This window comes from Lissotriton helveticus, chromosome 8 (assembly GCF_964261635.1).
Source record: "Lissotriton helveticus chromosome 8, aLisHel1.1, whole genome shotgun sequence".
Taxonomy (NCBI): Eukaryota; Metazoa; Chordata; class Amphibia; order Caudata; family Salamandridae; genus Lissotriton; species Lissotriton helveticus.
The window spans coordinates 1,602,034,227-1,602,048,666 of record NC_136069.1 but is presented as its reverse complement, the minus strand read 5'-3'; the positions used below and the strand labels follow the sequence as shown (position 1 = coordinate 1,602,048,666).

General features: G+C 51.1%; 1 protein-coding gene across 1 annotated transcript in view; it reads left to right on the top strand.

Annotated features, from left to right (window-relative positions):
• The window catches only part of NUP98 (nucleoporin 98 and 96 precursor), an 853,605-nt gene that overhangs the window by 683,273 nt on the left and 155,892 nt on the right, over positions 1 to 14,440 (top strand). Inside the window, 1 exon segment of the mRNA XM_078658655.1 lies at positions 9,408 to 9,629. Coding sequence (XP_078514781.1) covers positions 9,408 to 9,629 — 222 coding nt within the window.

The following is a 14,440-nucleotide window of genomic DNA, read 5'->3' as shown; positions in this document are numbered from 1 at the left end:
CCCAGAGCTGCTCTCCAACTCACCATGATGCGTGGAGCCCCGGTGGGTCAGGACCCCAGAGAAAGTGGATGCAGCGTGAAGCCGCCATCAAAGGCACCGCGGCTCTCCCCAGAGTAGCGAGAGAGCCGCTGCTCAAGTATTCACGCATCTCCGGAAAGTGCCCCATAATGCCTTGCAGGGCATGGTGAAGCCTGCAGGAAAACCGGCTTGTTTCGATGTGTGTTGGCCCCAGGATGATGGGGCCATCGCCATTTGTTTGCAAAGGTGCAGGGGGAGCTGCAGGAGCAACGCAGACCCCTTGCACAAAAGTGAAAAGTCCCCACCCTCAGTCTCTGGGGGACTTAAAGGAAATGACGCCTCAAAAGTGTTCATTCATGTTTTCAAGCCTACGTAATGGTGGAACTTGTGTTCTTCAACTAGGAGCTGATGCTTAGGACTACACTGAGGTATGAGAGGCTGAACATGGATTGCCTTCCTGGGGACATCCCCTGGGGGGGAAGGGGTGGTGTTTTGCTCTGGTGGTGCTTTTACATAGTTGTTCCGTTTGGGGACTGGAAGTCACATGCAATATGTGAAATGAGTAATTTGGAAATATTTTGCTAGGCATTCCTGCCAGGGTTCCTGATTTTAATTGCAGAATCATGTGATTATAGAAGTGATGCCTTTTAGGGGCTGTGATTGACTTGCATTATGCATGTTATCGGATATGATAAGTACCTGTCATTCTAAGTGGTGCCTAAACATGTATTCTTGCTACTGTGTAAGTTGAACAACCAGACTGTCAGCCACTGTGATTTAAGTGTGTAAGCTGTATGGTCAGTATGAGATGCTCTCAGTCAGGCTTATGAGTCACTATGGCAGGTGTTCCCATTATAAATGTTTGATGAAATAATGGGGTGGGCCACCACTGTGGTGATGCCAGTGGGAAGGGCCCTCACTCCAGATTATGGTCAACCCGTTGCATTTGGGGGCAAAATTATGTTCATTCATGTGAGTGGTGGTACTAGACCCTCCCCTCCTCCTGCGGGAGGGTTGGGAATGTTTACGCAATGTCAAGAGGTATTTCCAACAGCTTATGCATATTTGTAAATTGATGCATAGTATTGAGTAGAAATGAACTCTTCCTTTTTATAAAGAAAAGTACAGATTGGACAATCCGTTATTGAGTGTTATTTCTGCGTACCTGTAAATGGCGATTACTAGCCCTCGCCACCTCCCTTGAGTTAGCCTTAGACTGCTCTGCAATGCTACCCTATGAGAGTCAAGCACTACAATGGGGTGTTTTGTTCCCAGTGAAGGGCAAATGTAGACCCCTTATTTGTGCAGGCCTCACAACGAATGCCTAGTTTTCCAACAATGGGCATGTGTCACTTAGAGGGTGGTGAAATTATTTAAATACCGGTCTAACCACAACCCAAAACTCCTGGCCCACTTATCAAAGCCTTGAAGTGAAATGACGAATTACATCTACTAATTCTACTTTTTAATGTAGCAGCAACAACTTCTCAAAACTGCTCACTAGGGACCTCTAGGAGCAGCTTGCATTACTGCACCTAGACATGCAGTGCTAGTACTTTGATCACTAGGGACATCTAGGAGCAGCTTGCGGTACTGCACCGAGAAATACAATGCTGGTTCCTGGTTCACTATGCAAGCATTTGCAATGCAGTAGGTCTGGCATTACTGAAGGTATGAGCTATTGGTGTTGCATTATTATTTGCAAAGCCAGTACCTCAAACTATCAGTAATACGAGACCTATTGCATTGCACATGCTTGCTTTTTAGAGGTTGTGATCCACAGGACCTGTTTAATCTGCTAGATTAGTTCTGTAGTAGGGGATCTCTGTGTGAAGTCATAATCTAGTGAATAGTCCCGGCCATGTGCGTGGACCCCGGAGCAATCAAAAATAATCTCTTAAGGTGTCGAAAAATGCAGAACTGCACAGACACTTAAGAGAGAATTTAAAGACAGATAATGCAGCCTATATCCACAGGCTACACTGTCCAGTACTTCAACTAGAAATTCCACCAAAAATCCACAAACAGCAAAGCCTGTCCAGATTTTCCTTGCTTTAACAGCAAAAACTCTCTGGAATGATAGAGAGGAAGAAATGGACAGACAAGCCCCATAGGTTGCCATTATGTGGCTCATAACAGGATACTGTGCCTTTAAGAGAACCTTCCAGAACTTCACAGTATCCCAGAACGCACTGCAGATCCCTTTTACTTTCAGTTCTTTTTTCCGGCTCCTGCTAGCAGGATCCTGGAGCATTGAGCTTTCCCTTTTGGGATTTGTTTTGTGATTTTCTCACTTTTTCAAGTGTTTTTGGTGCTTTTTTCAAAGTACTTTGGTTATTTCTTCTCTGGTGTGCTTTTGGGGCAGTCTTTTTGTCGAATATGCCAGCATTATTTGACAAATGCCGGAGTGTTCCAGGAAGAAGGCCAAGACTGACCCACACGAAGTGTGTATCCTCTGCCTTCCCTCCTCTCATACCCCAGAGGAGTGTGAGATTTGCCAGGGATTTACTACCAGGACCCTGAGAGACAGAAAGAAGATCATGCTCCAAGGCATGGAGGAGAGAAGACTGCAAGCACGAGGTGGGTCTGGGCAGGCTCCATCTGCCAGTGCTGAGGCCTCTGGGGGACTCCCCAGAGGCAGGAAGTTCAGCAAGCGTCCCCATTCTCCGTCGGCGTCGATTGCACCGATGACGGCGTCGAGAGGGATGACTACAGTCTTTTCCCCGTCTCCCCAGGGCTCTGGGTCGAAGCGGCGTCGACGTTCGACGTCGAGGGATCTGAACAGGCCGCCGTCGAGATCACCGGTGACTATTTCGTCGGCGGCGTCGTCGTCGAGGACTCGACGTAGAGAGGTGGCTCGGCGTTGGCGCTCGCCGTCGAGGCGATACCGTCGTTCGCCGTCGGCGAAGAGGAGAAGGTCGTCGTCGAGGGGATCCTCGACATCGAGGGGGCGATCGCCGTCGAGGCACAAGAGATCGCCGTCGAGGCACAGGAGGCCGTCGAAGCGACGGAGATAGACGTTGAGGCGATGGAGGTTGCCGTCGAGGCGGAAGCGTTCGGCGTCGAGGGACAGGCGTTCGCCGTCGAAGCGCAGCGAGTGGCCGATGCTCACCGTCGGGTCGCCGTTCTTCGACGCAGGAACGGCGCAGAAGGAGTTTGGGCGCCAGGAGTCAGTCTGGCAGGCGTCAAGTGCCTAGGAGAGACTCTCCCACATCCCAACCTGATAAGGAGGGCGGGTCACCGGGCTCGGTGTACTCCGTTGTGTATACCCCTCCGAGGCCGAGGACAGTAACGCCTCCTCCTCCTCCTCCTTTACCGAGAGGTCTTCCTCCGCGGGTCCCTACCCCGCCTCCTCTTCCACCTCTACCACCTCGGCTTCAGCCTCAGCCGCAGCCTCAACCTCAGCTGCCGGTGGACAAGCCTCTCCCGCTTCCTCCGAGGTCGATGTCCCTGCCCAGGTATCCGACTCCTCCGAAGGGGACGCCTCGGCCGAGGGCCCCATCCAAGCCAAAGTCTCCCGCCCCGGTGGAACCGGCAGGGCGACCGAAGCCAAGAAAGTTGCGCTCCCGCTCCGGACGGAGAGGGAGGTCGCGCAGTCGTCACAGATCCTCTACGAGGTCAAGACGGCGCATAGGAGACGCGGATCACGGTCCCAAACGGACTCTTCCAGGACCAGGTCCTACTCCCCGACCTTATCAGACTCCCCGGGGACGAGGGTGTCTCCCGTGGATGACATCCGCACGTTCCAGGATGTTCTCCTGAGGGGTGCAGCGAAATTGGGAATCACGGTGACGGCTCCAACACCTGCGACGTCCGTGATTTTTGAGACACTTCACAAGAAGCATTTGTCTCGCCCTCTACTACCGCTCGTGCCAGGCTTGGTAGAGCCAGCAGAGGAGCTGTTCCTCACGCCTGCAGTGACGAGAGCCGCTCCATCCTGTCTTCTTAAGAAGTACAGGGCCCAGGATTCCGACCCGGCTTTTCTGAGGATGGATCCTGTTCCGGACTCCGTTATAGTGACGGCAGCCAGAAAACAACATTCTACCTCTCCGTCTTCTACCGTGCCTCCGCATAAGGAGAGCCGCTGGATCGACTCAAATGGCAGGAAGGCCTGTGGGACGGCGGCTACGGCCATGAAGACCGCTAGCGATACGGCTTTGCTGGGGCGGTATGATCGTTCCCTGTGGGAATCCCTCCAGCAGTTCACGGAACTCCTGCCACGAGATAAGAGGGAGGATTTCCTCGAAATCCAGAAGGAAGGGATGCTGGTTTCGAACCAGGTCATCAGCGCGGCTGCTGATGGTTCTCTTTTGGCGGCCCATGGTTATTGTCATGGGATCAACCAGCGACGCCATGCTTGGCTCAGGCTCACATCACTCAAGCCGGAGGCCCAGCAGCGAGTGGCTAATCTGCCCTTTTCGGGGGAGACCCTGTTCGGGAAACATGCAGATGATGAGATGGCCCGCATGAAGGCGGAGGCCGAGACTCTGACGGCTGTGGGCTTGGAAAAGCCCAAAGATAAGAAAGCCTACCGCCCGTTCCAGATACGGCATGAGGCGCAGGGCAGAGGGCGAGGACAGGCTTCGGGACAGCAGCAACAGCAGCAGTTCCGGAGGCCCTTCCAGAAGCGCCAAAGGGGTAGAGGAGGTCAGCAGTCCTCTACAACGAACAAGGGCGTGACCGGGTCTCGACCCTGAGCTGTTACTTCCCCTACATCAGTTACCCGCTCCGGTGGGGGGAAGCGTTCAATTTTTTCTGGCAGAGTGGAGAAAAATTACTCGGGATAAGTGGGTGCTGAATATTGTTTGCAATGGATACAGTCTTCGGTTCACCAGCCCACCTCCATCAATTCCTCCAGTCAGCTCGCAGTTTCACCTGAACGAGCTCCAGGCGGAGGCCGATATCCTGTTAAGGAAAAGGACGATAGAAGACGTACCTCTATCTCAAAGAGGAAGAGGTATGTACTCCCGGTTCTTCCTCGTTCGCAGAAAGGACAAGAACGAGTTCAGGCCCATTCTGGATTTGCGACAAGCAAACAAGTGGATTCACAGAGAGAAGTTTTGCATGCTGTCGTTGCATCAGATTTATCCTCAGCTGCAACGGGGGGACTGGCTGTGTGCCCTAGACCTACAGGATGCATACTTCCATGTGCCCATTGCACACATACACAGGAAGTTCCTGCGATTCCAAGTCGGCGCCAATCATTATCAGTACTGCCATTCGGACTGAAGTCTGCGCCCAGGACATTCTTGAAGTGCATGGCAGTGATAGCCGCACACCTAAGGAAGAACAAGGTGTTTGTCTACCCTTACCTGGACGATTGGTTGATCAAGGCCTCCTCCTTCTCGGAAGCTCAAGCACACTTCCAGAAGACGTGCGTTCTCTTGAACAAGCTGGGGTTGCACATCAGCATGTCCAAGTCTGTCCCGACTCCGGTCCAGTGCATCCAGTTCTTGGGAGCCTCAATCAATGCGCTGTCAGCAAGCGTGTCTCCTTCGGAGGAGCGACGATTATCACTCCTTCGGAAGGCTCAGGCTCTTATGACCACTCCATCTACAACAGTGAGGACGGTGTCTTCTCTACTGGGATCGATGGCCTCTTGTATCTTCCTCACGCCTGCACATGAGACCATTGCAGGAGTGCTTGGAGGATCAGTGGGATCAGTGGAAAGGGTCGTGGGACGACAGCATACGACTGTCTCGACATGCTCTTCAGTCTCTGAAGTGGTGGTGTTCGGCGGAGATTCTCCTGAGAGGGGTTCCCTTCCACAAGGACATTCCCACGCAGACTATCGTGACGGATGCGTCTCTCCACGGCTGGGGAGCGCACTCCGGAGACTTACAGATTCAAAGGACGTGGTCCCAGACGGAGTCCACGTACCACATCAATTTCCTGGAACTCAGAGCTGTTCACTTGACGCTGAAGGCCTTTCTTCCGTCCTTCCGGACCAGCTGTTTGCTTGTTCAGACGGACAATACGACCACGATGTATTACCTCAACAAGCAGGGGGGTCGAGATCGCGCACTCTGTCGCAGGCGATCTGGCACTGGCTTCTGGCCAGAGGACTGACAATAACGGCCACCCATCTACCAGGTGTGCAGAATGTTCAGGCAGACGCACTGAGCAGACTGATTCAGGAAAACCACGAATGGTTCATAAACAACGAAGTACTAGGAGAAGTCTTCGCAAGGTGGGGGACTCCAGACGTAGATCTGTTCGCACCGCCGAAAACAGCAAATGCCGAGACTTCGCCTCCAGGTACTACCAGCCACGGACGCTGGGGAATGCGTTATGGATCAACTGGTCGGACAGCTTTCTGTACGCTTTTCCACCCATTCCCCTGATTCCTGCGGTGCTCATCAAACTGTCCCAGTCCAGGGCGCGGATGATCCTGATTGCCCCGGAATGGCCCAGACAGTGGTGGTTCACGGACCTTCTTCACCGGTCTCTCCTTCCTCACGTACGGTTGCCGTGCAGGCCGGACCTTCTCACGAAGTTCGGGGGGCAGATGTTACACCCCAATCTCTCGTCTTTGAGTTTGGCGGCAAGGCTCCTGAAATAGTGCAATATGGCCATCTGAATCTACCTGAAGATTGCATGGACATACTGAAGGAGGCTAAGCGACCTTCCACTAGGACTTCTTATGCTTACAAGTGGAAGAGATTTTGCATCTGGTGCAAGTCCAAGAACTATGATCCGACGACATGTAAGGAAGATGTCATCCTTCCATATCTTCTACATCTGGCGCAGTCTGGCCTTAATGTCCATTCCATTAAGGTTCATCTGGCTGCTTTGACTGCCTACAGGAAATGCCCTTCACAGACTTCCTTCTTTCAGATCCCTGTGATCAAAGATTTTTTGGAAGGCTTGAAGAAAGTGTTCCCTCCTGTCCGGCTTCCTTCGCCTTCATGGGAATTTAATCTGGTGCTGTCCAGATTGATGAAGGAGCCTTTTGAACCTATTCATAAGGCTTCGTTGCAGCACCTGTCCTGGAATGAGGCGTTCCTCGTGGCCATTACATCGGCCCGCAGGGTGAGTGAAATTCAGGTGTTGTGTTGCCAAGAACCTTATACTGTATTTCATGCTGCTAAGGTTGTTATGCGTACTCACCCTAAATTTCTTCCTAAAGTTATATCTGACTTTCATGTTAACCAGACCATAACTTTGCCTATGTTTTTTCAGAACCCTTCCTCTCCAGCGGAAAGGTCCCTGAATTCCCTGGATGTTAGGAGGGTGTTGAAATTGTATCTGGATAAAACTAAGGATATTCGTAGGTCAGACCAATTGTTTATCAATTATGGACCAGTCAGGACGGGTCTTGCTACCTCTACACAGTCCATCTCTAGGTGAATTGTGTCCTGTATACAATTGTGTTACCAAAAAGCTAATAAGACCTTGGGGTGTAAGCCTAAGGCTCATTCCACCAGGGGCAAAGCTGCCACGACTGCTTTGCTCCGTAATGTTCCAATTGCAGAAATCTGCAAGGCGGCCACTTGGAAGTCGGTTCATACCTTTGCTAAGCATTACTGCCTGGACACTGATGCCAGGGTTAACGCTCAGGTTGGGCAGGCTTCGCTGCGAAATCTGTTCGCACAATAGTGGTATTTTTTCTCTGTTCTCCACCGCCGCTTTGGTGTGGGGATGGGCTTGCCATTCTATTCACTAGATTATGACTATACACAGAGATCCCCTACTACAGAAGGAGTAGTTTCTGTCCAGTAACTCCAGTTCTGTAGTAGGGGTATCTCTGTTCTAGTCATAAGCGCCCGCCCTCCTCCCCGGTGGAGAGAGATATTCGTGTACGGAATGCTACAGGTCTGGCGTGTTACGCCTTCAAAAAGAACTGAAAGTAAAAGGGACCTGCAGTGCATTCTGGGATACTGTGAAGTTCTGGAAGGTTCTCTTAAAGGCACAGTATCCTGTTCTGACCCACATAATTGCAGCCTATGGGGCTTGTTTGTCCATTTCTTCCTCTCTCTCATTCCAGAGGGTTTTTGCTGTTAAAGCAAGGGAAATCTGGACAGGCTTTGCTGTTTGTGAATTTTTGGTGGAATTTCTAGTTGAAGTACTGGACAGTGTAGCCTGTGGATATAGGCTGCATTATCTGTCTTTAAATTCTCCCTTAGGTGTCTGTGCAGTTCTGCATTTTTCGACACCTTAAGAGATTATTTTTGATTGCTCCGGGGTCCACGCACATGAGCGGGACTATTCACTAGATTATGACTATAACAGAGATACCCCTACTACAGAACTGGAGTTACAGGACAGAAACTCCTCCTTCCACGATCTCTTATGGCCTTGTTAGGTCATTTATGGGTGTTTCCTTCTTGACATGGATGTTTTCTCCTAACATAGTTAGTTATTTTGTTTGTCCTGTGGTTTCGTGCACAGTTATTGCTACATTATATGCATGGGTCAGATGCCGTTGGGAATCAAAACTTTCTTGTTTCTCCTGTTCAATTCCTTGGGCAGTGACGTGTCTGATTAACCTACATTCTGCTCCCATGGTTTTCGGTGTATGGTTTCTGTCTTTCTTTTTTTTCTTTCTGAGCCTGATATGGGATATTCCTCTTTGCGGATATCCTTGTTGTGTCACAGGTTCTTCCAGTTTCATATCTGGATACTTCTCCGTCCTGTACGGTTGTATTCTTGGAGGCCATGTCTATCTCGTTGGAGGATGATAGGACATTGCTGTTCCTGCTTTCTGCCCTGGGTTGTTTTCGGTCTCTTGCATTTGTTGGCTGTTATTGAAATTTTGATTCAGTATGGATGTGACACATGGTGTCTGTGATCTTGGCACACTGTTCCAATAGGTAGTTTCTATCTGTGGCTCCATTTTTCAAGCATGCGCAGTATTGTCCAAGGGAGGAGTCATCTATCTCGGGACTAACAAAGACTTCTTCCAAGAAGACAACAACCTGCAATCATCGAGCCCAACCCCAGGTGGCGATCTAATGCTAAGTGTACAACTCTGCAGCTCTACATGCCAAGAACAGATGCATTCTGGTAAGTAGCATTTTCCTTAGCGTGTCGACGAGGGAATTATATGGACTCCGCTGATGTGCTGTGGGGAAAGAAAAGTATCTGGATCCACTCTGGCACCTGGAGAGGATTTGAAGTAAAGAATCTGCGACTAGATCCTGTCTCTACCAGATACAGCGTTATCAAAGGTAACTAACTTGTTCAAATCCAAGAAACTTTTCTGAGCCCAACCACTAAATGTCATAACAATGCACTGCCTGTGAATGTAGAATATCAAACAGCAATGCTGTTAGCATAGGTAAGTAGATGTTTATTTCTGTTACTGATTACTCGATCACACTCCTGGTGGTTAGCCAGGCATGAGCCACAATGTAATGAAAATGTTGTTTCTATTTTATTTTTTGTAGGCATTATGAGCTCTATCAGTTGCTTGATCCTAGCAGCGTGACTTCTGATCCCCTGGACTACCGCCTCAGTTGGCACTTGTGGACAGTACTACAGGCCTTGAACTATACCCATTTATCAGAGCAAAGCCAGGGAGTGCTGCATGCCAGTTACGCTGCCCAACTGGAGAATGCGGGACTGTGGCAATGGGCGATTTTTGTTCTTTTACACATCACAAATGCACAGTAAGTAAGAGCTTGCTTTATGCATTACGAACAACAGACAGGTGATTATGGAACTGCTTAACATCTACTGTTACCCAGAGTATGAGATGTTACATTTTCCCTAAGAAGTATTAGTTTTATTTAATGTGAATTTTGTCAGTTTTCTTCGCGTTCTATTGAATCGTTTTTTTCACTTTTTTTACGCCCTTCATTGTGCACTTAAGGTAAAACAGAAAAAGGAATGACAGTACACTGCTGTCTGGGTGGGTTTATACTATTTTACTTGTTCTGGGCATTGGTTTTGGGCAGACTGTTTTGGATATGACAGATGTAGGGATATAACTATGCAGAAGGCTTGATCAGATAACATTGATGTCAAAAAAGTGTTGTATTATTTCTGTTTGACAGTATGTACGTACTTTTCATGTTAAAAGTTGAATCTGAAAGAAACACATAGTGATAGATTCCTTACCTTAGAATTACCCCCAGGCTTTAGACTGGATCCGGAAAGTTTTTTCATCAGCAGTACCTCTGCGTGTCAGAATGTGGCGTTGGTCGGCTTCGCGTCAGTCGTCTGTATCATGGTCACCGGGATGACATTGCGGCATCTACTTAGGCGCCGACCTCGCGCACTGACGTCAGTTCTTTCTTTTTCCGTGCCAGCCAGTGCAGATCCGGTGAAGAACCGGGTTTTAGAACCCAGCGGCACCAGGGACACGCCCAAAGTCTTCGGGTTCTCCTGTCTTGGCAAACAGAGACACGGAATACTTCTAGGTGGCGTCAGAGATCAAATTTATTGGCTGCAGCTAGTAACAGTAATCTCAGCAATACAACACGGTGTACAACTCAAGAAACTGTTCAATTTTCATAGAGCAAGACATTAGTATTTATACACAATATTGTCATTATAAATGCACACCCACTGCGCAAAATTCTGACCAATAGGACACATTTTCTAACTGAGTATCACATTAACAAAAATCCAATTTACAGTAACCCAACCCAAAAGTTAATTAGGAATGTCCCAAATTCAATTTCCACAAGCCGGACAAACCCATAATTGAAAGCACTACCCATGTAATGAAAAGTCGTAAGGAAAGAAACAATTCAGATGCTGATTAGGATAAGATATGTGCAAGGAAACTAAAAGTTAACGAGGTCCTGAACATTGATTGGCAATCTCAGACAAGAATCAAACCAAGGGAAATTGGCTTCGTGAAGGGTCAGTTTCAGGTGAAGAGGTCAGCGTCCTGCAGTTCACTCATAAGTCAGAAAGGGCAAGTTAATATGTACATGGACAACGAAGCCCATGCAACTTTGTTCGTTTGTTTACTTCCAAGGCCTACGTGAGGGCAACACAAAATGGCGTTATGAACAATGCAAACAAAATGGAGTCCGGTCCCGATAACCACGGAACTTCACCGGGAAGAGCAGTACCTCAGTAATTTTTTTACTACATTTTTCTCGAGTTTTGTCGACTTCTTGTTTAGAGTCTCTGACTCCGAACAGATGCACGAGGGATGCCCGGCTTCAAGGCCTGCGGTTCCTGTACCCGACTGATGTCAGTGATGGATCCGCACCGCGTGTGCCTCTTATGCCTGGAGCGCGGCCACAACCCCAAGTCGTGCTCCGACTGTCGGTTGATGGTGCCGAAGGCTTTGCGAGAATGGTCCCGAAAGCTGCTTGAACGCCGACAGTCTGCTCCGCGCCGTTCAAGGTCCCGGTCGAGAGGAAGGTAGAGGGACCAGTCGCGGAGCCACCACCATTCCGGTTTAAAATCATCGAAGTCTTCGCACTCTGGGTCGGGTAAGTCGAGGCATAAGAAGTCAAAGAAGCATCGTCGCTCTTTGACTTCTCCTCGTCAGTCGGCCAATCCGACGAGGCACGTGGGTGTTGCCACTCCACTGGCTCCGTGCTGGAGCCAGACGGGTCGACTCTGAGCTTCCCTCCCTTTCCGGGACCCGGAGCGACCCCCGCCCCGCCTACGAGGTGATGCATACCATCTTTGGCCGTACCGACCCGGCCGGCGCGCCTTAGGCCCCACGGACTTGGTTGGGGGGCCTAGGTCTTCATTGCCGGTGGCTCTGGCGCCGCAGGCCCCCCTTGGATCCAGGCCTGGATCCGGATCTGCGCCAATTGACCTCGTTACACCTCCACCGGCACCGTCTCTTACAGCACCATTACCGCGGTCGGCTCCCCCGCCAGCGTCATGTCCAGACTCCTTACCGACGTGGACATGGGGTGGCTCCTGTGCCCAGATGGGTTTTTGTGCCCCTGTTAGCTCCTCAGGTCCCTTTTCAACAACAAGGGCACCCTAAGGATGATAAGGAGAACTGAGAGGGGTCAGGTGACCCTTTAACTGACCAGTTAGATACTGAGCAGGACTGGAAAGAGGAACTGGGGATGCCAGTGGTCTTGACACCTCTCCTGACCTTGGCATGGTGTCTCCTCCTACCGTGGCTACGGAGGAGGGAGTGTCATAGCCAGTGATGTTGCGTAGGGTGGCCGAGGCTCTCAACCTTGAGCTTCCTACGATGGCGGTCAGGACTAAACTCCTGACAGAGGTGCTTCAACCGGCCGCGAGCTCTTCGGAGCCCCTGCTGCCTTTTAATGAGGCCCTTACAGACGTCCTTTTGGGCATGTGGTCCAGGCCCAACACGGGGGCTCCCGTGGACAGGATGATAGCTCAACGCCACTGCCCGGCCCGGGCGACCCCAATTTTCCCTACCGCTCCACCCGAAAGGGAATCTAAGAAGCTGGACCACCTTGGCAAGAAAATGTTCTCTTCCGCAAGCTTAGGGCTGCGGTCTGTAAACACTGCATGTCTCTTGGGCCGTCATTCGCACTCTGTGTGGGAAACGGTGGCACAAGTGCTGTCTCAGTGTCCGGATGAGGCCCGGGCACTGTTCTCTCAGGCTGTTGCCACCGGGAGAGATGCAGCAAAGTTTACAATCCGTTGTGGGCTGGACACCTCGAACTCTCTGGGCCAGGACCATTTCAACGCCGGTAGCGCTTTGTCGCTACGCCTGGATGAGATCCACTGGCTTCTCAGGGGATGTCCAGAACACTTTGATGGACATGCCCTTTGATGGCCGTCGCCTTTTTGGGGACAAAGCAGACCATGCCCTAGAGCTCTTCAAGGGCTATGGCCAAGTCCTTGGGCCTCTCCACCCGTCCAGTGCAGTCTGCTTTTCGCCCCTTTTGTGGCTACAGAAGGGGTGCCCCGCTTCGTCCCACCCAGGGCCACAGGCGGCAGCAAGTTACCCAACCTTCGCCATCACCTCCCCCACTGGTGCACCATCACCTTGAACAGGTGCGTTTTGTAAATAGTTTGAAGGAGCTACTCCCTCCCCTTCGAAACTACCCCTCCAACCATGCGACTGAGATACCACCGCATGTCAGAGGATCATCTGGCCCTTCTCCAGTGGGAAGTTGCGGATCTCTTGGCCAAGGGAGCCATCTAGCGCGTTCCTGTCCCAGAAGTAGGTCGTGGTTGTTGCTCCCACTACTTTCTGGTCCCCAAGAAGGACCAGGGCCTGCGTCCTATCTTGGATCTCAGGGACGTCAATCGCTTCCTTCGGAAGGAAAAGTTCAAGATATTTACGCTTGCTCAGGTCATGTCTGCCCTCGACCCGCAAGACTGGATGGTAGCGTTGGACTTGCAGGATGCTTATTTTCACATCCCCGTCCTGCCGGCCCACTGGTGTTACCTACGTTTCACTTTGTTTACCCAGCTCCCCTTTGGCCTTACCAGCGCCCCTCGGTGTTCACGAAAGTGATGGCGGTCGTCGCATCTCATCTGTGCAAATCAGCAAGTTCAGTCTTCCCCTATCTCGACTACTGGCTGTTGAAGGCTGGCTCGCCCCTAAAGTTGTCTCCCTCCTCCAGACTACGGCTGACCTCCTGCATTCCCTGGGGTTCACTATCAACATGCCGAAGTCGCACCTGATTGCTTTCCAGAAGCTCCTTTTCCTCTGAGAAGTTCTGAATACAGTGCAGTTTCTGGCTTATCCTCCCGAGCAGCGAGTCCGGGATATTCGGGCTATGATAATGATGTTTCAGCCTCTATCCCGGATTTCGGTGAAAATGACACGGAGGCTTCTGGGCCTCATGGCCTCCTGCATTGTGGAGAGGTGTGGCTCACTGGTTAGAGGCGGCAGACCTGTAAGCAGAGAACGGCCCGGGACCAGGGTTCAATTCCTGACGCGGCAGGGTCTTGGACCAGGGTCAACGGACTCGATAATTCTCGCCTCAGTGCCTACTCTAACCAGGGAACACACTCGGTAACTCTGGGCATTAAGCTCGCCTCATCTCTACAACGGCCCCCCACAGACGCCGGGGATGCCTGGTTTTACCCTGGAGATACCCAGAAAGGGACCATCTCACAGGGAAAACCAGGACGGGTTCCCCAGCGGTCTACCTCGCCAGGACACTCGGGTAGAGTAACAGTGCGCTTTACAAGTATCCCACATTTACATCCTGTTGGTCGATCATGCCTGGTCGCATATGCGGGCTCTGCAGTGGGACCTGAAGTTCCAGTGGGTACAGCATCAGGGGAATTTGTCCGATCACGTCCAGATCTCGGAGGGCCCAACAACTGCAGTGGTGGCTTATGAACCAGGATTGAGTCAATGGCAGATTCCTCTCCCTTCCCCAACCAGACCAAACTGTGGTGATGCACACTACCCTTCTGAGATGGGGCAGTCACATGGGAGAGGCAGAGATCAGAGGCCTCTGGTCTCCGGCGGAGTACGGGCTTCACATCAACCTTCTGGAGCTCCGGGCAATTCGTCTTGCACTCAAGGCATTCCTTCCCTCTGCCTGGGGAAGAG